The following is a 24,993-nucleotide window of genomic DNA, read 5'->3' as shown; positions in this document are numbered from 1 at the left end:
CAAAATTAAAATTTTCTAAATAATAGTTTTTGAAATTCTTCAACCTAAGGAGGGATATGAGTTTTCATTTCTTATTCAATGTGAAGTTTATGCCTACAATTCATTTTTTTTAGTAGAGTAATTAGAGAAGTAGAGATTCGAGTTTGAGTATACTAAGCAAGTAATATGTTTTTATTACTAAATCAAGCTAAATTATACATCAATTAAGACTTATATTTAGGGATTATAATAAATTATTTTTTTTAAGTAATTGATATAATTCAGCTCTATTGAAATAAATTTTGATAATATGTAATAAAAATAGCAAATGGGCAATTTAGGGCGGGATCACTCCTTTTGTCCTCCCCCGTAAGAGTTTAGGGTCGGAGTAAAGACTTTCCTGTCGAGGTGTGGGGGAGGTGGGTTTCCCAGTAGGATTTTTTTTATTTTTTTTTAATTTATTAGTATATAATATAAATTTATGTATTAAAAAATAAATATAATTAGAAATGTAAATTTTATACATTATTTTAATAATATATTTATATATTTGTTAAAATTATAATATTTAAATATATAAATATGTAAAAATAAATTCTTTTTTAATAAAAAATAATAATATATTAGTATGCAAAGTGGGTTAGGGGATTCAGGGAGGAGAGAAGGTCTTCTCATTCCCGTCCCACACAAATCAAGATCAAGGCGGAGTTGAGAAAATTGATAGGGTTCAAGTGAGTCGGATCGAATTCGAGAATTTTTGTCATCCCTAAAATATAATTAAATTTGAAATATATTTGATTTTATAGATTAATACTTAAATTGGATTGGAATCTAAATCAAATTTGAGTTTTATGAATTCAATGTTCACCACTAGAACACGTTTATAGAAATAATTAATTAAATATAAAATATATTATATAATAATATTTATAATTTTTTGATAATTAGATTTTAAATAAATATAATTTAAATATTTTTTAGATTATTAAATTTTTAAAATATAAATTATTAATAAAAATATATTTTATACAAATTATTAATTAAAATATATAAAATTAAATATGTTAAAATAGTATTCCGATAATGATAATTGTATTTAAGATAGGTATTGATAATTTAATATAAATTTTAATTGAGTTTAAAAGAAATTTAGATATTAAAATTATTAATCAAATTTGAACTGAATAATTTTTATAGGTATTCTATAATCGCCACTCATGTTTATTATGTAAAAAATTAAATAGTTAAATTAATAATTAATGAATTGCATAATAAGAATAATTATTTTTAACTATTAATAATTAAATATTAATAAAGAATGATTAGTAATTAAAATAAATAAAAATTGATTATTACAAATACTTTTAATATTTTGGTCATAATTTTGAACCATTTTTATTTTAAGAGAGTTGAAAATAAATTGAAAAAGAAAAAATCAAAACACGTGCCCTTCTTAATATATTTCTTTAGATAAACACTCAAAATATTTTAATTTGTATACCTTAGAATATGAAGTACGTAAGAATCATGCACATGTTTGCGTTGAAAGAAATTAATGCAAAATTTTCTATTATGAATTAAATAAATAATTATAGATTCGTATCTAAAATTAATTAACAACAGATAATGTTCCTTTAATTAAGAGATTATATCAAATATGATGCTCACAAATCATCAATCGAGATCATAAACACTAGAAAATTACATCAAAACTTTTAAACTCAATTGTGTTTTTTTTTTTAAATAGAAAAAAAATTAAAGATTTAAAAACATTTAAATTAATTCTAATTACAGATATTATAAATTAATTTTTATATATTGAAATAAAATCTCTCCTAAATTGATTTTTGCCATATTAATACACTAAAACGGCTAATTGAACATCCAACTATTGAAGACCTGAACCATCTTAACTCTTTAACATTCAGAGAAAAGCATTGTTCAGCTATCAAGTCTTAAGGTGTTGAAGTTCAAGTCCAATTAAAATTAGAAAATATAATTAGTTTATAAAGTTTAATAGAATTTAAATTATGGAATTTAATAATTATAGTCTTAAAAGCATTAATTTTGGTGGTCTATAATTATATATATATGTAGTTGGTTGGTCATTGTATTGTATTGTAGAAAGCTCATAAAGTGGAGAGGTGTGTTGAATTCTGTGAGTTTTGTTTGAGTAATTTTGAATATGAGAAAAATAATTAATAGTCATAATTATTTTTTTTTTCTTGATAGTAAATTTATTTAGTAAAGTAGACTTATGCCAAATCACCTTAAATTTTATGTTCTTTAATTTATGTGAGTGTGGATATTCACAACAAGTGATATCAGAGCTGTGGCTAGAGATATCAAAGATGACAGACACAAAATTTGAGGTGAAGCCATTTGATGGAAAAAATAATTTTAGCATGTGACAAAGGATCGTGAAGGATGTCCTTGTACAATAAGGATTAATTAAAGTATTGAACAAAAAGCAACCGGTAACCATGAAAGATGATGATTGGGAAGAGCTTCAACAAAGGGTGACGAGTATGATTAGATTGACATTAGCCCTAAATGTGAAATACAATATCTAAGAAGAGAATTCGCTAGATGTTCTATGGAAGAAATTAGAGAGATTGTACATGTTAAAGTCACTCACAAATTACTTATACTTGAAGAAAGAGTTGTACCAACTTAGAATGGATGAAGGTACTGATGTAAGGGATCACCTCAATATTTTTAATAAATTAATTACCCAATTGGCTGGTGTTGGTGTGAAGGTAGATGATGAAAATAAGGCCCTCTTACTTCTAACCTCTCTCCCACAATCTTATAAAAGTTGGTGATAGCCTTAACAATTGGGAATGAGACTTTGAAGGTGGAGAAGGCTATTGCAGTTATCTTGGATGATGAGAAGTTCAAAAAACTAGGTAGTGGCAATGAATGTAGAGCTTTTGTTGTTGGTTTTAGTTGTAATAGAAGCAATCCACGTGAAAATAATTGGAGAAGAAATAGTATATCGAGTTTGAGATCATGGGTAGACCTTAAAGATGGAGAATGCTACTATTGTTATGAGAAGAGCCCAATCAATACCATTGTATAAAGATGAAGGAAGATTTTGCAGAATTTAAATAATTCAAGAAGAGTCACGGAAAAGAAAAAGAAGGAACTGTTGTAATTGCAATGGATGATGGTGTTGATGGTAAATGTTTGAATGTGGATGATGACACGAAAAAGGCAAAAGATCCATTATAAGATGAATGGTTAATGGATTCTACTTGCCCATTCCATATATACTCAAAGAAGGAGTGGTTTGAATTGATTGAAGAAAAGAAAGGAGAGAGAGTGAAGCTAGCCAATAGGAATAAGATGGAAATTGAAGGTGTTGGAAGAGTGAAAATCAAGCTACATGGTAATCGAGTAAAAGTGTTCAATAAAATGAGATATGTTCCTAAATTTGAAAGGAACTTAATTTCCTAAGGTAAGTTACATTCTTTGAGTGGGTATTCAATTCATGATAAGAGTCATGAGAGGAAGGTGCTCTTGTGATATGAAGGGTGAGTAGATTGGTGTAAAAAATCTCTACAAATTAAAAGAAAGCGCATTGATTGCAAGAATGCAAGTTGAGGTAAGAGGCAACATTAATAATCAAAAGTGCAAAGAAGTACCCAAGAGAAAATTCACTTTTATAGAAGTTAAATCCATTTGACTTTGAGATACAGATTGTTAGAGTCCAAGTCTAATTGGAATTAGGAAATGTAATTAGTTTAGTAAGTTTAATAGAATTTAAATTATGAAATTTAATAATTAGAGGCCTAAAAGGACTAGTTTTTAGTGATCTATATATATGTGTAGTTGATTTGCCATTATATTATATTATAGAGAGCTCACGAAGTAGAAAGGTATGCTGAATTTTGTGAATTTTATTTGAGTGATTTTGAGGGTGAGAAAAATAATTAGTGGTTATAATTTTTTTTCCTGATAGTAAATTTTTTTTGGTAAAGTAGGCTTACACCGAACCACGTTAAATTTTGTGTTCTTTTAATTTGTGTAGGTGTGAATATTCACAACATAAGGTTTGGACAAAAACATCATTCAACTACTAAGTCTTAAAGTTTGTACATTGAAATATTTGCTTAGCTGAATAAGAGTTCTAACCAAATACAAAATCTAATAGAGGATAAATATTACAGGAAGCAGAGAAGCTGAAGGCTTCAATAACAAAGAAGAGTTGAGTTGAGTCACAAGCAAGTTTAATTAAAAGGCTATTTATTCTATAAGAGTAGTTAGTTATAGTTGTTATGTCACATGTATTGTTGTAGTTAGTTTCAAGCAGCTAAAGTAGTTTCCTCTCCCACCCTGTAAGACCACATCTTTCCCTTTCTTGATCAATGAATTCTTTAGTTTCTCCAATTTCTTGTTAATAGTATCAGAGCAACTTTGATAACCGCTATTCTTGACTAACGATTTATTCCTTATTCTTGACTAACGATTTATTCTTTTTTCTTTTTCTTTTTTTCATAGTTCATTGATTAATTAGCCATGGCCACTACAAATCAAGCTCCATAGCATTTAACAAATTCATCAATTCCCTATTTTCTTCACCTTAATGAAAATCTTGCTTTAGTTCTAGTGTCAACGGTTCTTGTTAGTTCGAATTATCATTCATGGCAAGAACGAAGACAATGGCACTACAATCTAAGAATAAACTGAAATTCATTGAAAAAAAACTAAATAATACCTGTTTTTAATCAATTACTATCTCAATTTCCTTTATGACCTAAACATACATGCAAAAAAGTCCCATGAGCACATCATATATTAAAACACAAGATTAAATTAATCACCTCCCTGTCCTGGATCTAAGCCTCCAAACAACTCCTTTCTGCTGTAAATATCACTGCAAAAGCCGAGAAATCTCATATTCAAACATTATAATATGAAAAACTTGGCCTTCTTGCCAGCTATCATAAGTAAATAATGTTGTAATTTAAAATGCCTATATAAGTTTGCTTTTATTTTTCTCATTAGCCCATATAATATTAGAGCATGTATCACAATAATATTAAAAATAATTTTCTCTTTCTATTATTTATTTATTTATTTTGAGAATCATATGATGTGAACAAGAATAGCTGTGTTTAAGGACAGAAATGAGAAAGCAAAATTTATTAATTATAGTATCTTACCAAAAATAGAAATGAATACAGCTTCCTTTTAAAATAAACGCGTTTGGTAATGAATTTTAAATATTAAAAACAATTTTGTTAATAATGTTATTTTTAATATTATTAATTTTTTAAGTATTTTATTATTTTAATATTATTATAATAAAAAATATATTAAATTTGTATTTAAATATTATATGTCAAGTTTAGTCTGATTTAATTTAGTGATTAAAAATATATCATTCAACTTTATATCCAACGAAATTATTGTATATACTTCAATTTTACTAAATAAAATTTTTTTAAAAAACTATACAATAAAACTAATATACATACAATAATTTTCTCACTAAGATTTAGTATTATAGTAAAATTATTGTATGTATATGAATTTACTAAATGAAAATTTCTCAAAAAATTATATAATAAAATTAATTATATATTGTGAGAGTCCTGTCATAGTAAATAATTATAATAAAAAAATTATCTACATTAATTTTATTAAATAAAAAATTATTAAATTTTCAATTAAAAAATATTATAGATAAAAAGTTTTCATTAATTTTTTAATAAAATTAAAAAAAATAAAAAATATAAATTTCTATATCTGAGTTAAATCTATCTTAATATATAAATAATTTATATATTTAATAAATAAATTTCATTATATATTTTTCATCTCGTGTTTAAGAAGAATTTCCCTCAAAAAATAAAGAAGCCAATGACGTTATTATGGGAAATGCCCAAGGGCATTATGGGAAACTAGCGGCTGATACAGTCCTTCGTCCTGAGTAAGAAGCTTCTTTGTGTTCTCCCTTGGGTTTTTGGTATACAGTCCGCTTTTTGACTTTAAATGTAGACGATCTCTTTTCTTTGAAATTGCAAGCTTTCATTATTCCTCTTTAGTTTTTGCACCTTATAACATAAGTGGGGTTCTTTGTTACAATCAATTTTTCCATAGAGAAATTCCTGCTCATAAATCACTGCCCTTTTTCTTCTTCTTTCTGGGTGAGTTTTTATTTTCATGGATGATTTAATTTTGTAATGCATATGCAAATTGCAGAAGTTTCTGTTTTAATCGCATATGGTAGAATTCTGGTTTCTGGGTTTTGTTCTTGAAGTTAATTCAAGAATTGAGGAGTTCATAATTTTTTTTTAGATTTTCATTGTGTTGAATTTTAATATAAAGTTGAAGTTCTGGGTTTATAGACATTAAATAGGTGCAGATTCTTCCATTTCTTTGTTATTTGATTTTCATTGTAGCTTAATTAATCTGTCTGATTGTTTTACACGCCTTTTCCAATATTTTTATTAATTATTCCAAATTCTGAGGATATTCAAGTGTATTTAAAGTGCTTATATACTTATATTCTCAAGTTTACTGTATTGGGTTGGGATTGCATACGTTATACTTATTTTTCTGGGTATCTTCGAATAATCTACTCTCTGTTGTTTTTGCCCTCTATCTCTCTCTCTCTCTCTCTCTCCCTCTTCTCCTTAGGTTTCTTGTTGGTTTACTGAATGATAAGGAATGGTAGATGTTTTGAATTTCTCAGAATTCTGTGTTGGTACCATAGCTCAGATTCTTTTTAAAGGCTGGTGATGTGAAATGTTGATATTTGCAGGTTGTGTTCTTGCTCAAAAACTCTTCTTTTAAGAATTAAGGCACAATGCGTGCACCATCATTGCTTGCACAGTGCTTACTTGGCTTGGTGCCTCAAGACCGAGCAAGTCACTGCATCGCCAATGTTTCGGATAGAGATGTGCATCTCCCTTCTCCTGCAGTTGAGATTCTCCCTTCAAAGGTAGGCCTCCTCTTATTATTTTCAAGTTAATTTGAGGGTATCATCCGGTAAAAGAAATGGAAGTTAAGACTTACCATATCATAATTGTTTGGAGTTTTTGGTGGGGAATGGGAGGTTAGGATTTTTCCTTAATTGATATGCATAATATTTTCTGCTTTGCAGATGGCGCACCCTTATAAGTATGCTGGGGAGAATGTAGAATTGCAAGGCCTTAATGTGTTCAAGGTATGTAAAATCCTCTTTTGGTGATTTCTTTTACATTTAGCAGTTGGTTGTCATTTTTGCCAAAGACTTTAATAACAATGGGAATTTGATTCTTTTTAAAGAGACCATCTTGTCATTTAGTTGTTATAAAACCTTTCTTGCATAACTCCTGAATGCCGTTATTGATAAATAAAAGAACTTTTTCTTTCCCTTTGGTAGAATTTCTTGTGGTTTATGAGCTTGAATCTTTCTTACAGGGAAAAGTTAGTGTTGCTGATATTATTGGGTTCACTGGTTCTGAAACTATATCCTCAAAATCTGATGGTAAGTATATCAGATTTTCAACATGCACTTCAAAATAAAATTGATCAATTCAATTTTCAGAGTCTCTCTCTCTTTCTCTCTCTCTCTCTCTCTCTCTTTACACACACACACACACACACACACACACACACACACATACAGAGTACAATGATATACTTCAGTGTACAAAAATTCAAATTATTGGATCAGCTCAGGTGGTGATGGCTATACCTTCTGATTTTGCAGGGTCTATGAAATATTGGGACAGCTCTATTGATCTTGTAAATGTCCTTAAGCATGAGATTCGTGATGGACAACTGAGCTTTAGAGGCAAGAGGGTACTTGAGGTAATTAAGTTACTGAAATTTTTTGCTGCTTGATATTTCTATACTTTGACTTTATGTTTTAAAGTCCTACTGGTTGCATTCATGGTCTAGAGAGGTCTTAATAAGTTACTGAACTTGCCACAACACATATGCCTGTGTGTGCATGCAGATAGACATTTTTAATTATTTAGCAAAATCCAGTATTTGATAATACATTGGATACATGAGATACCATCGTCTTATCATGAACAATCATATTCTAATTATACAGATGCTATGAGAAACTAGTTATTTTGGCAGCATTATATTAGATGGAGAAGAATTTGTTGGCTTTTGTCTAGGTTAAATTGGTTTGAAAATATTTTATCGGTTACCTATATCTTGCTGGAAAGTCAAAACGTTATTAGAGCCTGCGGTTATTTCTATGTTCTCTAATTTGATATCTTTTTTGTGGCATTATAATAGACTAAAAGCAATTGGCTGGCATTGCCTAGATTAAACCTAATTCAGAATTTATTATTTGTTATCAATATCCAATTTCAAAAAATACATTGTTGGAGCCTGTGATTGGAAAGTTATATTTTTATGTTTTCTTTATTAAATATGTTCCGGATTCAGATCAATGTCCTAGTTGTGCATCTGATCTGTACTTTTAAATTTTCTTATTAGTTTTCATCTGTCATTTTTGAACAATCAAGTACTGTTATTACTTTCCTTTCCTGAGGAGATGTAGGAGCTGCAATCTTTCCTTGATATCATGCAGCTATAATAACTCTTTTTTCATTTAAAGTAATGAACAATATCGGCTGACAGTTGATCTCCTTATTTGGTGATTTTTACAGCTTGGTTGTGGCTATGGACTTCCAGGGATTTTCGCTTGCCTCAAGGTATATGCCATTGACCATATTACAGCATTCTTTCTATTAGTTGTTGATTCTCAAGTTATTATCACGTCTGAACACATGAATATAATGGCTCATTTCTTGTCAAATTTAGCCTTTTAACTTTAACTAGCTTTTGTGTCATAGAAAATTCAGTGCTTTTTATTTTTATTTGTTTATGTGGGAGCAACTATTATTTGGGTCATAAGCTGAATGGAGATTTTGCATATTGTCTTGAATGTTAAGTATTATTTGCTTGTAAACCACTTGTTTTACTAAGTTCCTCACTTCCTCTTAAGACTCTTAAGATGGAAAGCCAAATGATCGTTCTGAGTTTCATATAGATAGCTAATATGCTTCGGGTATTGTTTCATAATTGAAAGCACTTGTACAATACATATAATTCAAATAAAACTAATCTGATGTTCCCTTCTGCAATCCCTTTAAATCTGAGGAGGTCACGCAGTTTTTTTAAGTTTAAATTGAATGATTTAAAAGTTATTCCTATCCTTGTAAAAACCAATGAATTGAATGGGATTGATTTTTTTTTCCTGCTCTCTCTTATCTTTTCTTAAATGACACATGATGAGTATAGACTTTTATGATATCTTCATTCTTCATTGACATTATGTCAGTAGAAGCTAACTAGCTGTTTGACAGGGAGCTTGCACAGTACACTTTCAAGACCTGAATGCAGAAACCATAAGGTGCACAACTATACCAAATGTCCTTGCTAATCTTGAGCAAGCTAGGGACAGGCAGAGCCGACAGCCAGAGAGCCCTCTTACTCCATCAAGATATCCTCTTTCCCCATCAGTGCATTTCTATGCTGGGGACTGGGAAGAACTTCCAACAGTCTTGTCTATTGTGAGGAATGATGCCTTCGAAGTGACAACAGGGATGAGCCAGAGCTTGTCCGAGGAGGATTTCATGGATGGGTGTAGTAGCCAAGATGGTAGCATCATAGGTCAGGAAACTTCCTCAAGGCGATCAAGAAAGCTTTCAGGAAGCCGTGCATGGGAGAGGGCTAGTGAGACAGATCATGGTGAAGGCGGGTATGATGTTATTCTGATGACAGATATCCCATACTCGGTGACCTCTTTGAAAAAGCTATATGCTCTCATTAAAAAGGTTGGTTTCTTGTTGCATAATTCTTTTGTTTTGTTTATATGAAAGCACCATCTGCATTAGCAATCCATTGACTAAGGTGACAAGACATATAACATGGAGTTTGAGAGAACATAGGGAAAAAATTCTTTATTTGGTATAAGTCTTGGATAGCAAAAACTTAGACTTCATTCACCTTTTATGTGAATCATTGAAAACACTGTATGTAGTTGGTTAATTTCCTGATGACTAAAATTTCAAAACTTGATGAAAAACTATACAAGTTCAGTTAAGTTTCTGTGACAATAACAGACATGGCCAATGATAAAATGAACAAGTAAATTATTAGGTTCTGAAGTTCAATAATATATCAATGGTAGTGTTGGTAGCATACTGCCGAATGCTGGAATAGGAAGCTCACTTGCCTGTGTGGTTAATTAAGCTCTTTAGATATCCATAACTTTTCCCCTAGCTCTCAATCTCTGGATTTGATGTTACTGATAAGTATTTTGATCCTGATAATGTAAAGTGTAAATACCCTAGTTAGTATCTGATTAAGTTGAAAATCAACACGGATGTTAGCCATGGATAGATGACTAACTGCAAATAATGTTTTTATAAATCAAAATTTGGATGCTAATAGTGTGTTTTGTATAGTTCTATATTTAATTTTATTTATTTTTGAATAAGCAGTGCTTGAGGCCACCATATGGAGTATTATACTTGGCAACAAAGAGAAATTATATTGGTTTCAACAATGGAGCAAGGCAACTGAAGAATCTGGTAGATGAAGAGGGCATTTTTGGAGCCCATTTAGTGAAGGAGATGACTGAGAGAGATGTTTGGAAGTTCTTTCTCAGGTGAACTGATAATTCAGAAATGCCCAAAAATTTTCGGATTCCATTTTGCTCTAAATACTATATTTGTATATTATAGATCACAAGTTTCCTTTATTTTTTTATGTTCCTTAATTTTTTTATGTTTCATAATAATGAAATGAGAATTTAAATGTTCAGCCAGTAGGTATCTAATTTTGCTGCCACGCCTTTATTCTTTTTTTTTTTTTCTCTAAATTCTTTGTCAGATTCTTTACAATTTTATATGTAAATCTAAACGTTCAGTAAATCCAAGGTTGTTTGCATACACTTATTCATTTATTTATTCCTTATTTTCTTGGCTTTTTATTAGTTTTGCAAAGTGAAACAACAGTAATTTATGGGTTTTGATCGTAAATTTGTCATGCAATAACATTTGTGAGGAGTTTGAAGAATTGCCTAATTGCACCATATTTCTGTCTTTGTTTTCACATCACGCTTCCCCCAGTTTCCACCACCTCTTCCGTGTTTCTCTCTCTTGATCTCTCTCTTTTGATTAAATTCCAATTTTATTAATTTTCTTGCTTGGTTATTTTTTTTAAATAGGGGTAATTTTTATAGTTCATTTTTAAATTTTATCTTATATTTCGCTTTTGTCCTTTAATTTTAATTTATTACTAAAAAATTCTTAAATTTAATTGTAAAAAAAAAATCATTTTAACTTACAATAAAAGGTCTCTATATTAAAAAATCTCTCAAAATACCGTATGATATTTACAATTGTAGTTTCGCCACTTTCTGATGAAGGATAAATTCTCATTTTCAAAAAACAGATCATAGTAATGACATTAGAATTTTTATAATAATTCAGGTGATTGAAAACGGCCAATATGTTTTGAATGTGGGAAAAAATGAAGTAAAAAAGAGAAAAGTAATTTCATTGTTTTATTAAATTTGAAACCTACCAACATTAAAGTTCAGGAATTTTTTTTTTAACAAATTGGAGTGAAAGAATGGGAGTGAAATAAGGACAACATTCAGGGACGGACTATAAAAATTAAAGTTCAGGAATTTTTTTTTAACAAATTGGAGTGAAAGAATGGGAGTGAAACAAGGACAACATTCAGGGACGGACTATAAAAATTACTCAACAATCAGTGAAAAAAGTTGAAAAATATTAAAGGAAAAAAAAGATTTAATTTAAGAGTGGGCAAAAGGCCCTTGATTGTAGATTTTCTATATATATATATATATATATATATATATAAGGTAATGAAATGGAAAATTCAAATGTCATCTCAAATGAGTATTTATAAATCTAATTTCTGCAGTGGAGAAGTAGGAAAGTGGACAAAGTGATATAAGTGAGTAGTTATAGAAGGTTATGGTATAGGTGGTTATGGATAGTAGAGTAGTGGAGAGAAATATGTGTAAGTAGTGAAAAAAGTGGACATAAAAGACTTAGCCACCAAGGAGATCTTCTCCTATAAATTGATGTGCTAGGCTTCATTTAATACACATATAATCAATTAATTAATACCAGACAGACACAATGTCTTAGCTCAATTTTTCTCTAGTTCAGCTAATTTCTTTACATTTTCAACTAATCTTTTACTTTTGGGTCTAGTATCAAATTCAATTCCAGTCTTTTAATTTCAATTCAAGCAAGTAATTTACTTTTTCTCTGCAAATATTTCAATTCTTGTGAGCAGTCTCTAGAGTTTTTAATGCAATTTATAACTTTTTTGTCCATATTTCAATTTTTGCAAATCTGCTTTTAATTTCTAATGCCAGTTTATAATTTCTGCACATATTTACTTTTCAAGCAATCAGGTCATTTAATTTTTGGTGCACAATTAACTTTTCAAGCAATGATTTCATTTTCTCAAAGCGATCATTACTTTTCATGCAAAGATTTACGTTTTCCAAATAATCAATTTGCTTTTTTGCAAAGCAGCTAATTTACTTTTTTGCAAAGCTATCAATTTACATTTTTTATGCACGGATTTACTTTTCCGCAAAGCTTTCAATTACTTTTCAGTCAAGTGCTCTATTTACTTTTTCAATGTAATCTTTATATTTTTTGCAATGATCAATTTACTTTTCAAGCACAATTTTACTTTTCAATAAATAAGCTTCCTTTTAAGTTTTCTTTAGCGATCAAGTCCTTTTCCATTTTCACAAAAGTTGAACAAGTAGAGATTCTAACAAAGTGCATTCTAGTGAAGTTAGAGAATCCAAGACAAAATTAGGTCCTTTAACTTTTCTCAAGCTATCAAGTTCTTTTCATTTTCACAAAACTGAACAAGTATAGATTTTAACAAAGTGCATCCTAGTGGAGTTAAGGAACCCAAGGGAAAATTATGTTATTTCTTTCCTATCGATCATAATATTTATAAGTCAGACCGGTGCACATTTATTTCACATTGGGATTATACGTGTCTAACATGCTCGTAATCTATTTCACACGTGAGAAAAGGCCATACATATTTTTGATACATGTAAATTGACTAAAATCACTTGCATGAGAAACAACAATTTTGCACACTCTGTGGGACACCATTTTTGCTTTATTCTTTCTACACCATACTCTCAATTCTCATTTGCACACAAGTTTTAGTCATCATGCCCAAAATAAGAAGTTTTTATGAAAAAGAAGCCACAGGGTCAAACCCTAAAGGAGAAGTTGATGAAGCTAAACTCACTTTCAATCTCAATGAGAACAAACAACAAGCACAAGCCAATGAGTCAACTGCAGGATAAGGTGGCTCCAATTGCATTTAACCTAGCTAGCATTAGCGCTCAAATTACTCAACAAGTCGTAGAATAAATTGGAGCCAGTATCAAGATTGCTTTTGAAGCTGGTTTCAAGTCTTTGTTTGTTTAACTTGAACATATTAGCAATGGATCCAGAAGAAATTCACCTGAAACTAGACCACCCAGGGGGCAGACATCAACTTCAGCTAGTCAAGCATTGGCTAACCAACCTGAGTTCAATGAGGTGCAAACAACTCCAACCTAGGAGGAACCACGCTATCAGCCACCTCATAGGAGAGAAGCAACTCAAATGTCTACACTTACTCAAGTACTGAGGTCATTAATTGGTCATCAATGAGGTAATATGTCTACGAATAGTAATTCTTACACTCACCCACATGTATATAATGTTGCACATGTAAATACTATCCTGAAAAATGTAGCCAATAATACAAAGAATGCTAGGATTAATCACGTATCACCAACACCGATGCATGCACCCATAGTTCATCGCCCATAACCTCATGTTGGCAATGAAGCCCTTAGGACTATAGTCCAAGAGTTGTATGGACGTAGCCTTTGTCAAGTACGCCATCCTGAATTTCACAAATCACATCTCACCTAGGTGGATAAGAATAATCCCTACCCTAGAGGTTATAAGATACCTGAGTTCCCTTTGTTCTCAGGAGATAAGATACAGACTTTCCTAGAAAATATTGGTAGGTTTATTGTTCAATGTGGTAAGCTTGCTAATTTCAACTTTGACATGTTTAAGTTAAGGATGTTTCCAAATTCCCTAACTGCAGTTGCTTTTTTTGGTATGCTTTATTATTTAGAGAATCTGTGCACACTTGGCAAGACATGGAATACTTGTTTCACACACAATTTTACAAAATTGAATATAAAGTGTCTATTGCTAAGTCATTTATGAATTACCAAAGGCCAAAAGAATCTATGAACTCACATATTGCTAAATTTAAGAATATGCACAATAGGTGCAAAATATTTTTACTTGAATGTGAGTTTGTTTAGTTGGCCCAATGTAGTTTAAATATTGAGCTTAGAAAAAAGTTTCAAGGCATGGAGTTTAAAGATTTCTTTGAGCTTACTGCGAAAGTAGCAGGCCATAAAGAGCTGCTTAGAAAAAAAAAACTAGAAAAGGAAAACTTCAATGGGTACATATTTTCAAAAAACATTTTATCATTTGAGTATTGCTGATTTTGTTAACATGGGAAGTTTTCTCCATCTTGTTTTATCTAAACCAGTAAAAAACCTCTAGAACCATAGAGAAAAGCCTCTCTAACCCTCGGCTGCCCCAGCAATAGTATTCTTTTGACATAATAAGGGTGGAAGAGATTTTTTTTTATTTTCTTTTATAAGAAAAGTTTTTTACTCTTCCACAAGGACACAAGATGCCATACAAAGAGGAGGTGAAGAGCAAAGACTACTGCAAATACCGTGACGTTTGGACTCATCATACCAACTACTGTTGGGCATTCAAAATTTTGTTTCAGGACAAGATCAACAAGAGTGTTCTCAAATTCTTAGAGAAAAGTGAAAACTCAAAGTTGATAGATGATGATCCATTTTCACCAGTGGCAACAATCAATATCAATAATATTCATCTGAAAGTGCTTTGGAAAAGCTGAAAATCAAACAAAAAGACTATGGACCAAAGTTGAAGAGGTTCCTGATAGACAGCAGATGAGACCAATAAGGAGGGTTGTACCTGTGAGCCAGATCACAAGACATAGGCACTAGAAGCTAAATGCAACAAAACAAAAGGTTCGATTGTAGTACCGTTTGGAGACATACCTGCTGGTGAATGGAATCTGGCATGGCACAAGAAATTTCCTAAGCCACTAACTAGGACACAGAAAAGAAGGTTATAGCGATTGAGGACTAAACAACACCATAAGAGAGACCATGGTGGTATGTTAGCTGAGGGTGGTTTGGAGTATTTGACATAGAGTCAAACTTGCCCAATAGCTGACCAAGCAAATCCCAATCATGAGCTGATATTAATTACGAATTTTTTTTATCTAGATTTTGATATTCAGTGTTGTCCTTGGTACAAAAATCCCTTTTGCGGCATTATTTGGCCCTCATTTGCTATAACCTTTTTTTTTTTGTGTCCTGGTTAGTGGCTTAGGAAACTTCTTGCACTGAACCAAATTCCATTCACCAATAGGTGTGTCTCTAGACGATACTACAAATCGAACCTTTTCTATTGTTGTATTTGGCTTATGGCGCCTAAAGTCTAGCGATCTGTCACAAGTGCAATTTTTCTTGTTGGTCTCATCTGCTGTCTATTAAGAACCTTGTAAATCTGTTGCTTAAGAACCAAAGCCAACATCAGCTTTGGTCCATAATCTTTCGGTGTTTGATTTTCAGCTTTCCTAATCCCCAAAAGTGCCTTCAAATCAATATTGTTGATATTGAACCAATGAAAATGGGTCCTCATCTATCAACATTGAGTTTTCACTTTTCTCTAGTAATTTGAGAACACCTTTGTTGATCTTATCCTGGACCAAATTTTTGAATGCCCAGTAGTAGTTGGTATGATAAGTCCAAACATCATAGTATTTACAATAGTATTTGCCCTTCACCTCTTCTTCGGATGGCATCTTGTATCCCTGTGGAAAAGTAAAAAACTTTTCCCATAAAAGGAAATAAAAAATCTCCTCCGCTCTTATTATGTCAAAAGAATATTGTTTCTGGGACGACAGAGGCTTAGAAGAGGCTTTTTTCTATGGTTCTAGAGGTTTTGTCGATTAGATAAAATAGGACAGACACAACTTCCCATGTTAACAAAATGAACAATACCCACATTATAAAATGTTTCCTGAAAATATGTGCCCATGGAAGTTTTCCTTTTCTGGTTTTCTTCCTTAAGCAATTCTTCATAGTTTGCTACTTTCGCAACAAGTTTAAAGAAATCCCTAAATTCCATTCCTTGAAACTTTTTCCTAAGCTCAATATCTAAACTACCTTAGGCCAATTTAATAAACTCACATTCAGGTAAAAATATTTTATACCTATTGCGCATATTCTTGAACCTAGCAATGTAAGTGTCCACAGATTCTCCTGGCCTTTGGTAAGAAATTCAGAATGGCCTACTTGGCGAAGGCTAGGTCCATACAACTCTTGGACTATAGTCCTAAGGGCTTCATAGTTAACATGAGGTTCTGAGCAATGAACTATGGATGCATGCATAGGTGATGGTGGTGGTGCTACATAATTAATCGTAGCATTCTCTGCATTATTGGCTACATTATTTAGGATAGTATTTACATTTACAATATTATACACATGTGGGAGAGTGTTAGGATTAGTATTAGCAGACAGATTACCTCATTGACAATCAATGAATGACCTCACTACTTGAGTAAGTGTAGACATTGGAGTTGCTTCTATCCTTTGAGGTGGCTGGAAGTGCGGCTCCTCTTGAGTTGGAGTTGTTTGCACCTCATTAGACTCAAATTGGTTAGCCAATACTTGATTAGCTGAAGTTAATGTTTGCCTCCCAGGTAGTCTAGCTTCAGGTGAATTTCTCCTGGATCCTTTGCTAACTTATTCAAGTTGAACAAACAAAGACTTGAAACCAACTTCAAAAGCAACCTTGATAGTGGCTTCAATTTGTTTTGTGATTTGTTGAGAAATTCGAGCATCAATGCTAGCTATGTCAAATGCAATTGGGGCCACCTCTTATCCTGCGAGTGACTCGTTGGCATGTGCTTATTGTTCATTCTCATTGAGATTGAGATTGAAAGTGAGTTCAACTTCATCAGTTACTCATTCAAGGACTGACCCTGTGACTTCTTTTTTATAAAAACTTCTTGTTTTGGGCATGATAACCAAAACACTTATGTGCAAACTATGATCTTTGATTGAGAATGGGAAAGAAAAGTGATGAGAGATGGTGTCCCACTAGACATGCTAAATTGTTGTTTGCAGCGTTTTGGCTAAGAACAATGGTGTAAAGTCTATGATGTTGACACTAAAGTATAAAAGTTGTCCCATTAGGCATACCAAATTGTTATTTCAGTGTGAAATTGATTTTACTCAATTTACACATGTCAAAAACACGTATAGCCTTTCCTCACGTATGAATTAAATTTCGAGCATTCTAAGGATGCGTATGATCCAAATGTGAGATAAATGTACACCGATTTGACTTTTAAATAGAGCAATTGGCAAGGAAGAAAGGACCTAATGTCCCATTGGGTTCCCTAACTCCTCTAGGATGTGCTTTGTTAGGATCTCTACTGGTTCAGCTTTTGTGAAAGTGGAGAATGACTTGATTGCTTGAGAAAACTTAAAAGGAGGCTTGTGCATTGAAAAGTAAAATTGTGTTTGAAAAGTAAATTGATCATTGCGAAAAAGGTAAATATTGTGTTAAAAAAGTAAATTGAGAGCTTGACTGAAAAGTAAATTGGGAGCTTTGAGGAAAAGTAAATTTGTGCATTAAAAATGTAAATTGATTGCTTTGCAGAAAAATTAAAGGACTGGTCACTGGAAAATGTAAATTTGTGTAAGAAAAGAAAATTGAGTTTTGCAGGAAGAGTAAATTGATTGATTTGAGAAAATTAAAGTATTTCTGGAAAAGTAAATTAAGCATTGAAAATTAAATGAAATGATTGCTTGAAATGTAATTCTGTACAAAAATTATAAATTGGTATTGAAAACTAAAAGAAGATTCGCATGAATTGAAATATAGACAAGAAAACTGTAAATTGCATTAAAAATTTAAAAGATTGCTTCCAGGAATTGAAATATTTGCAAAGAAAAAATAAATTCCTTGCTTGAATTAAAAATAAAAGACTGGAATTGAATCTGATGCTAGACCGAAAAGTAAAAAATTGCTTGAAAATATAAAGAAATTGACTGAAGTAGAGAAAAATTAAGCTAAAACATTATGGCTATCAGGTGTTGATTGATCGGTTGTGTGTGTTGAATGAAGCCTAGCACGTCAATTTATAGGAGAAGAACTATGCCCACTTTCTCCACTACTTGGACATTTTTCTCTTCACTACTCCACTATCCATAACCATCTGTAACCACCCATAACCTCACATAACGTTAAATATCAATAACTGTCCCATAAATAACATCCATTTGTATATGCAATTATTTAATTGGTCTAGCTCCAATTAATTAGTACCCACTGACTCTGTTGGTCTTGTGTCAGCTTGAATTATGAGCCATGCCATATTAAATAGGCAACTTAATTTAATATTTCAGACCTATTACAAAAAAGCATCTTTGAATGAGTCTTTGGAGCTTCTGCAATTTGTGATGATAAAACTATAAAATAATGTACATACTTGGATCCTGTGGGGTACTACATGGACAAAATACTTCTTCAATCTGCAAAATAATAATCTTCGGTGCTTTTCCTTGTACATTTCCGCAGCTACTACCAGGAATAAAGATGATAAGACTACAAAAATTTATTCACTATGAATCACCCACTCTGTGTGCTTTGACTTTCTGTGTTCTTCTCTGTATCATTTTACCACAACGCAATAACGTCAATATTGTCACAAGATAGAGAAGAGGAATCCCAACAATGCAACCCCCAGATGCTAAATTGGCCAGTGTCTACAAAGATTAAGACAAGAATTGCAAAAATGAGCAGTAATCAAATTGCATGATAAATATCATAAGCAATCTTCCAATTGAAATGAATATTTTAGAATAAGATAACAATAAAAGGTCACCTATATGACTGTTCACTATCTCTCTCTCTCTCTCTCTCTCTCTCTTACCTGCCCCTGCACTTCACCATAGTTTATAGAATTGCAGTACCAACCTGCACTTCACCATAGTTTACAGAATTGCAGTCTCCAATTAATGTACTTGAGGTTCACTTCCCCTTTTCAAACTATTTTATTATTATTATTATTATTTATTTATTTATTACACACCCTGAATTTCTGATCCTCAACCAAATGAAGGCAGATCTATCTAAAGAAGGGAAATAATTTCACACATGAACATGCACATGCAAACCATATCAACATCGGCATATATATTGTGTTGTCTTCCTAGTCAGTACCTGCCCCTGCACTTTACCATAGTTTATAGAATTGCAGTACCAACCTGCAAGTCTCCAATTAATGTATTTGAGGTTCACTTCCCCTTTTCAAACTATTTTATTATTATTATTTATTTATTTATTTATTTATTACACACCCTGAATTTCTGATCCTCAACCAAATGAAGGCAGATCTATCTAAAGAAGGGAAATAATTTCACACATGAACATGCACATGCAAACCATATCAACATCTGCATATATATTGTGTTGTCTTCCTAGTCAGTCTGTTTTTATGTATCATTTGAGCTGCTTCGTAACATAACAATCTCTTTCTTGTTGAAAAAAAAGCACATGTATCAATCATGGGAAGCCAAACCTGAATTAAATCATCTTAAAATTAGTTAAATAGCACTAATAACAATACTTTAGGTTTTTGAATTCCATAAATCCCCACAAATTTTTAAAGAACTTCTGAAGTGAAAACAGCAGCCTACGACAATCACATTCCAACATCCAACTTTAATGATTCAAAGTTTCAGACTTTCCAATGTTAAGGTCCATTGGCTGGATTGCCAAGCCTATGCAACATATAACATCATTGGTGCTTAAGTATTGCTGTTTAGAAATTATTTGCTTTCCATTTTCAGCTTGCTAAGCACCTATCAAATACAAATCAGGACAAAATTTATACATGATAAATGGAATGAATATGCAAAGAAGGGAGAGCTTTATGCTTTTGCCACCAATTAGAGAAAATCAACACAACAGCAAATTATCAAGAAAAGATTTAGAAACAGAAAAGGCAAAATGATAGTTTTTTAACTTGTACTTTCTCATAAAAAGCACCGCACCCTGTACTTATAGACCATAATAGTATGAGATTATTCCCAACTCTTAGTTTGGTCCTCATCCAACTCGCTATATGATTTTACGAGTGTACACTGTAAGTTGAAATTCACCATGATATCAGGATTGGTAAATCCTGGCCCAACAAAAGCTCAGTAGTTTTAATGAACATTAAGTCAAATTCTATTTAGAACAGGTCGGTCAATGAAATCTAAAGTTCTGTTATGATAGATCAATTGAGACTCCCGCTCATATTGTAGGAACCATTTGTGGGATCAGCTAAAGACAAGACATATGGTTGAGGAACTACCCTACTGTAGATGATGATGCAAATAAACCCAGATTTGAAGAAAGCCATACTTTTAATTAGAGGCTTTTACCTCTTTTTTCCTTTTCCAATTCATATGATTGAACCTAAACAATTTGCACTCTCAAATATATGTAACAGCAAACATCATCAACTTAAGAGTTCACATTCGTCCTTTTCACAGGCTAAGTGGAAAAAAGGGAGTTCAAAGTTGCAATTTTGAAGGGAAGTTACAAGGCTATCTCAATTGGCATTATAAAAGCAAATTTGATAGCTCTTCAAATCTTAACTAGAGCAATCAGCATCTTATCTGTCAGAAATAAGCGTGGTTTGGAGACCCTATCAGCAAAAGAATCTGTTCCAACCACTTATTATAAGTCCCCAACAAAAAGATGTTACAAAAGCCAAAAGAAAATTATGTAAAGGATATCACAGACTTCAGTATCTATGGAGGATTCTAAAAAATAAGTTCTTCACCACATATTTACCCAATATCCATATGTATATCCATCATAGACACCATATATTAAGGTTAAAAATTAAAGAAGGTAAAAAAGTGAGTGTTCATGTTTTGCAACATGAAAGGGGTGGAGGGAAGCTTAACCACCTGAATATAACTATGCCAATTGCAAGAAAATGGAAAATATTGACAAAATTTCAACAGATATATAACTAGCAGCTGCAGGCGTTTGTACTTACAGATTCTTTCAAGCTTGCAAATTTTGTGAAATGTTCATGATAAGCCTTGAACAACTGTATATTCTTTCTTGCCCCATATTCACTTTATTTTATTAAAGAATGGTCAACAAGATCTCTCAATTAAATCCAAATAATGAATTTTACTTGCAGAGCCAAGTAACTTCAAAGTCCAATCTTATCCATCATAGGAATACAAAATCTCGCAGTAAATATGAAAATTTCACTAAAAGCACATGTTTTCATCAGGGATATAGCCTCAATTGTGAACATAACATACAATTAACAAGCACATGGATCACATTCCATTAAAAAGGTGCTTCCACTATGCTAATGCCAAACTAATGCTCCAAGGAATGAATGTGCTTAAATGCACATTAAGCCCAAGTTACATTTAATGCCAACAAAAACCAGACTAAGAAAAACTACAAGGATATAAAGCGTGAAATTACTTGTAAACTTTCCAAAACAGAACCCGAAGCCCTTCCTGGAAATGCTATTAATTTTAGAGGAAGAAAGGCCCTCCAAAGTCCAAACTCCCGATAGCACAATGAGACTTACAGCCATAACAGCGTACTACATGAATTGATTGCAGAAACCCATGAGAGGCCAGCAAAAACAGATTGAAATCAAATAAAAAAAGGAAATTAAAACAATGCCCATTTCGGTTTCTATTTAAGAGAAAATAAAATCCTCACTAAAATTGCCACCTTTAAGTTAGCTGCATTACATACTGGTAGTCTATATCCATAAACTTGAGTGGACATGCACCATAAGAATCAGAAAACCCGAGCAACTAAAAATTCAATCCTCTTTTAAAAGTTTGAATTATCCCAAAATACAATGTAACAAAGCAACAGAAAAAGCTTTTCTTTTCTTCAATTTTCTTTTCAATTTTACAACTTTTTCTAGGGAATGTTGATGAGAAAAGAAATGAAAGAAGAGACATTATTAAAGTGAAATCAGGTGGTGGGTTAGTAGTGTATGAACCTGGAGAGAACGGTGAGGATCAAGCAAGCGGAGCGTATCCGATCCCTGCTGCTACCGTCATTTTCCCTCTTCTATACTGAATCTTCTCGCCTGAAAGATGGGCGGACTAGCAGCTGTTAGCTATGAAGCCCAAAACAAAGGAACCATGGACACAGCAGAAATTTTAAAATACAACGAATAACCGTTAAATCTATCCGTTATGCATAAAACAGTTGCACCAATAATTTTTCTAGGAAAAACGGAAGATTCGGCAATAAAAATTGATGGGCGTTCTAAGGATTGTCCATATTGCATTGATTAAGAATCAATTATTTAATTTATATAAAAAAAATCTCCTTTAAAAACTCCTAATTAATAAATAATTAATAAGTTATTAAAATATAAAGTTGTTTTACATTTTAGTATAAGAAAGTTTACAATTTCAATATGGATTTTATTCTATATTATATTTTAATATCTGAATCTTAAAAAATTAATTATTTAATTTTTAAATTTTATATTATATTATATTTTAATTTTTAAAATTTTAAAAATTAATTATTTAATCACTAAATTTTACATTATATTATATTTTAATCATTATAATTTTAATATATAGATTAATTTAGTCTTTTTATTAATAGTTAAAATTATTATAAACATTAAAATCATAAGGACTAAATTATTCTATATGTTAAAATTAAAAAGATTAAATAATTTATTTTTTAAAATTTAAAAATTAAAATATAATATAATGTAAAATTTATAAATTAAATAATTAATTTATCAAAATTTAAGGACTAAAATATAATATAGAGAAAAATTAAAAAATCAAATTATAATTTCTCTTTAAAATATATTATTTTATTTTATTAATATTTATAATTAAAAGTATTCTCGACTAATTCTTTAAATACATAACTTTCTATCTATTTATTCAATTAAATGATTAAATTATATATTTTTTTCATTAATCATATTAAAGTGTGACCATTTCATCAATTAAAATAAAATATAAATGAATTTCATTTACAAATTTAGATTATTAATAACCACACCCTATTAAATATATATTTTAGCAAAAACTTTTAACAATTTTCCCACAACTAAAATGCAAATATTTGTGCTTTTTTTTTATATTTCCTATTTTAATGTTTCTTTTCAATATTTTTAATATTATATATAATATGATAATTTTTCACATTTTCCATTTTCTTCTTTTTCTACACACAATTGACAATTTAAGAAGATTTCTCTCGAACATTACAAAATTATAAAAATTTAGAAATTATAAAAGAATAATTTTATTTTAAATAATTTTATTTAAAAAAAATCTTACTTTACTCAAACAGAATATAAATGCCTATATATATATATTGGTTGAAACTGCCTATACTTCTCTTATTATTATTATTATTATTATTATTATTATTATTATTATTATTATGGAAAGGAAGGGTTCGAATCGGATCTCCCAAATTCAACTTATATGTAATTATTATTGAACTATGCACAGTGCTGCCAATATTTACACTTTTTTAAGCACAATTATTTTATGTATTAAAATAATTTACAATTTAATTTTTTAAAATAACAAAAAAAAAATTAAATCTTTTCATTAATTAATAATTATATTTAAATGGTTTAATTTTGGATCACACATCCTAATTTCTAAGTTTGGAAATAACGATGGACAAATCACAAAATTAATTTGAGAAATTTAAATTTTATTAACAAAAAGAAGAAAAAAAAATATCATTTATAGTTAATCCATTTTATTGTGTATAAGAAAAGGAATTCAAATAATTGGTTTAACATTTTAAAATTTACATTTTACTGCTATTTTTTTAAAAATGGGGGAATTTTTTATTAAAATATAAAAGTTGAGATATATTAAAAAAAAAAAAAAAATAAAAAATTACTTAACAAATTTTTAGATTTTTTTTTTTTTTTTTTTTAAAATAAAAAAAAAAAAAAGTCAGTTTTTTTTTTTTTTTTTTTTTATGAAAAAATTTAAAATAAAATTTTTTTTTTTTTTTAAAATTTTTTATTAAAATTCACAAAAATTATAATAATTTAGTGCATTATATTTTATTTTCTGTAATGATTTATTCATTGTAATTTTAACATTTATAATTATAATACATTTTTATTAGCAAAATAATTCTATTAAAATTCACTACTAATAAATTGAAAAATTATAATAGTTCAGTGCATTACATTTCATTTTAACAATTTAGTCATTATAATTTTAATATTTATAATAATTAAGTGCCTTGAATTTGATTAATTATTTTAATTATTGCTGACTAATAATTAATTTTAATAGAATGACGATTTTATTAATAGAAACATATTTTATAAACTAATTTATTTCTTATAAAAGTAAATGGACTATATTATGATTTTCACCTTATATCGATTAAATTACAAAATATTTTAAAAAATATAAAAATTATTATTATTATTATTATTATTATTAATTTCTCACCTGTCACCAAGGAATAGTGAATGACGTTAAACCCACTCCACCTTATACATGATCATTCCATTTTATATGTATTTTTATAAAGGTTATTAAATTTTAATTTTTTGTTATAAAACTTATTGAACTTAAATTTATTTTATAAAAGACAGTGTAATCGAAAAATAAAAGTTTTTATATTAACCTACTGACTTGTCAAATATTTTATAAATAAAATTATTTTATTTTATTAGTTTCTTAAAAATAAATTATGATACATAAAATGTAACAAACTACCTCTCTCGTTATCAAATCCCTCTCTTTTTTCTATTTCTTCTCCATCA

At 30.2% G+C, this 24,993-nt stretch overlaps 1 protein-coding gene and 1 long non-coding RNA gene across 2 annotated transcripts; one reads left to right on the top strand and one right to left on the bottom strand.

Moving 5' to 3' along the window:
* Positions 1 to 5,971: 5,971 nt before the first annotated feature.
* On the top strand, positions 5,972 to 10,767 carry LOC110644490 (uncharacterized). Its single transcript, XM_058148529.1, has 8 exons — positions 5,972 to 6,134; positions 6,752 to 6,931; positions 7,094 to 7,156; positions 7,393 to 7,459; positions 7,685 to 7,785; positions 8,607 to 8,651; positions 9,306 to 9,776; positions 10,446 to 10,767. Exons 2-8 carry the CDS (start codon positions 6,797 to 6,799, stop codon positions 10,614 to 10,616), a joined length of 1,053 nt encoding a protein of 350 aa, XP_058004512.1. The 5' UTR covers positions 5,972 to 6,134; positions 6,752 to 6,796; the 3' UTR covers positions 10,617 to 10,767.
* Positions 10,768 to 18,437: 7,670 nt separating this feature from the next.
* LOC131180970 (uncharacterized) lies at positions 18,438 to 22,462 on the bottom strand. Its single transcript, XR_009149618.1, has 3 exons — positions 22,207 to 22,462; positions 21,220 to 21,792; positions 18,438 to 18,928 (listed from the first exon to the last, which is right to left on the bottom strand). It is a non-coding gene; the product is annotated as an uncharacterized LOC131180970 (long non-coding RNA).
* Between the last annotated feature and the right edge of the window lie 2,531 nt (positions 22,463 to 24,993).

The sequence above is a fragment of the Hevea brasiliensis genome, chromosome 6 (genome assembly GCF_030052815.1).
Source record: "Hevea brasiliensis isolate MT/VB/25A 57/8 chromosome 6, ASM3005281v1, whole genome shotgun sequence".
Classification (NCBI taxonomy): domain Eukaryota; kingdom Viridiplantae; phylum Streptophyta; class Magnoliopsida; order Malpighiales; family Euphorbiaceae; genus Hevea; species Hevea brasiliensis.
Note: the sequence above shows the minus strand (reverse complement) of the source record. Positions and strands in the feature narration are given on the sequence as shown.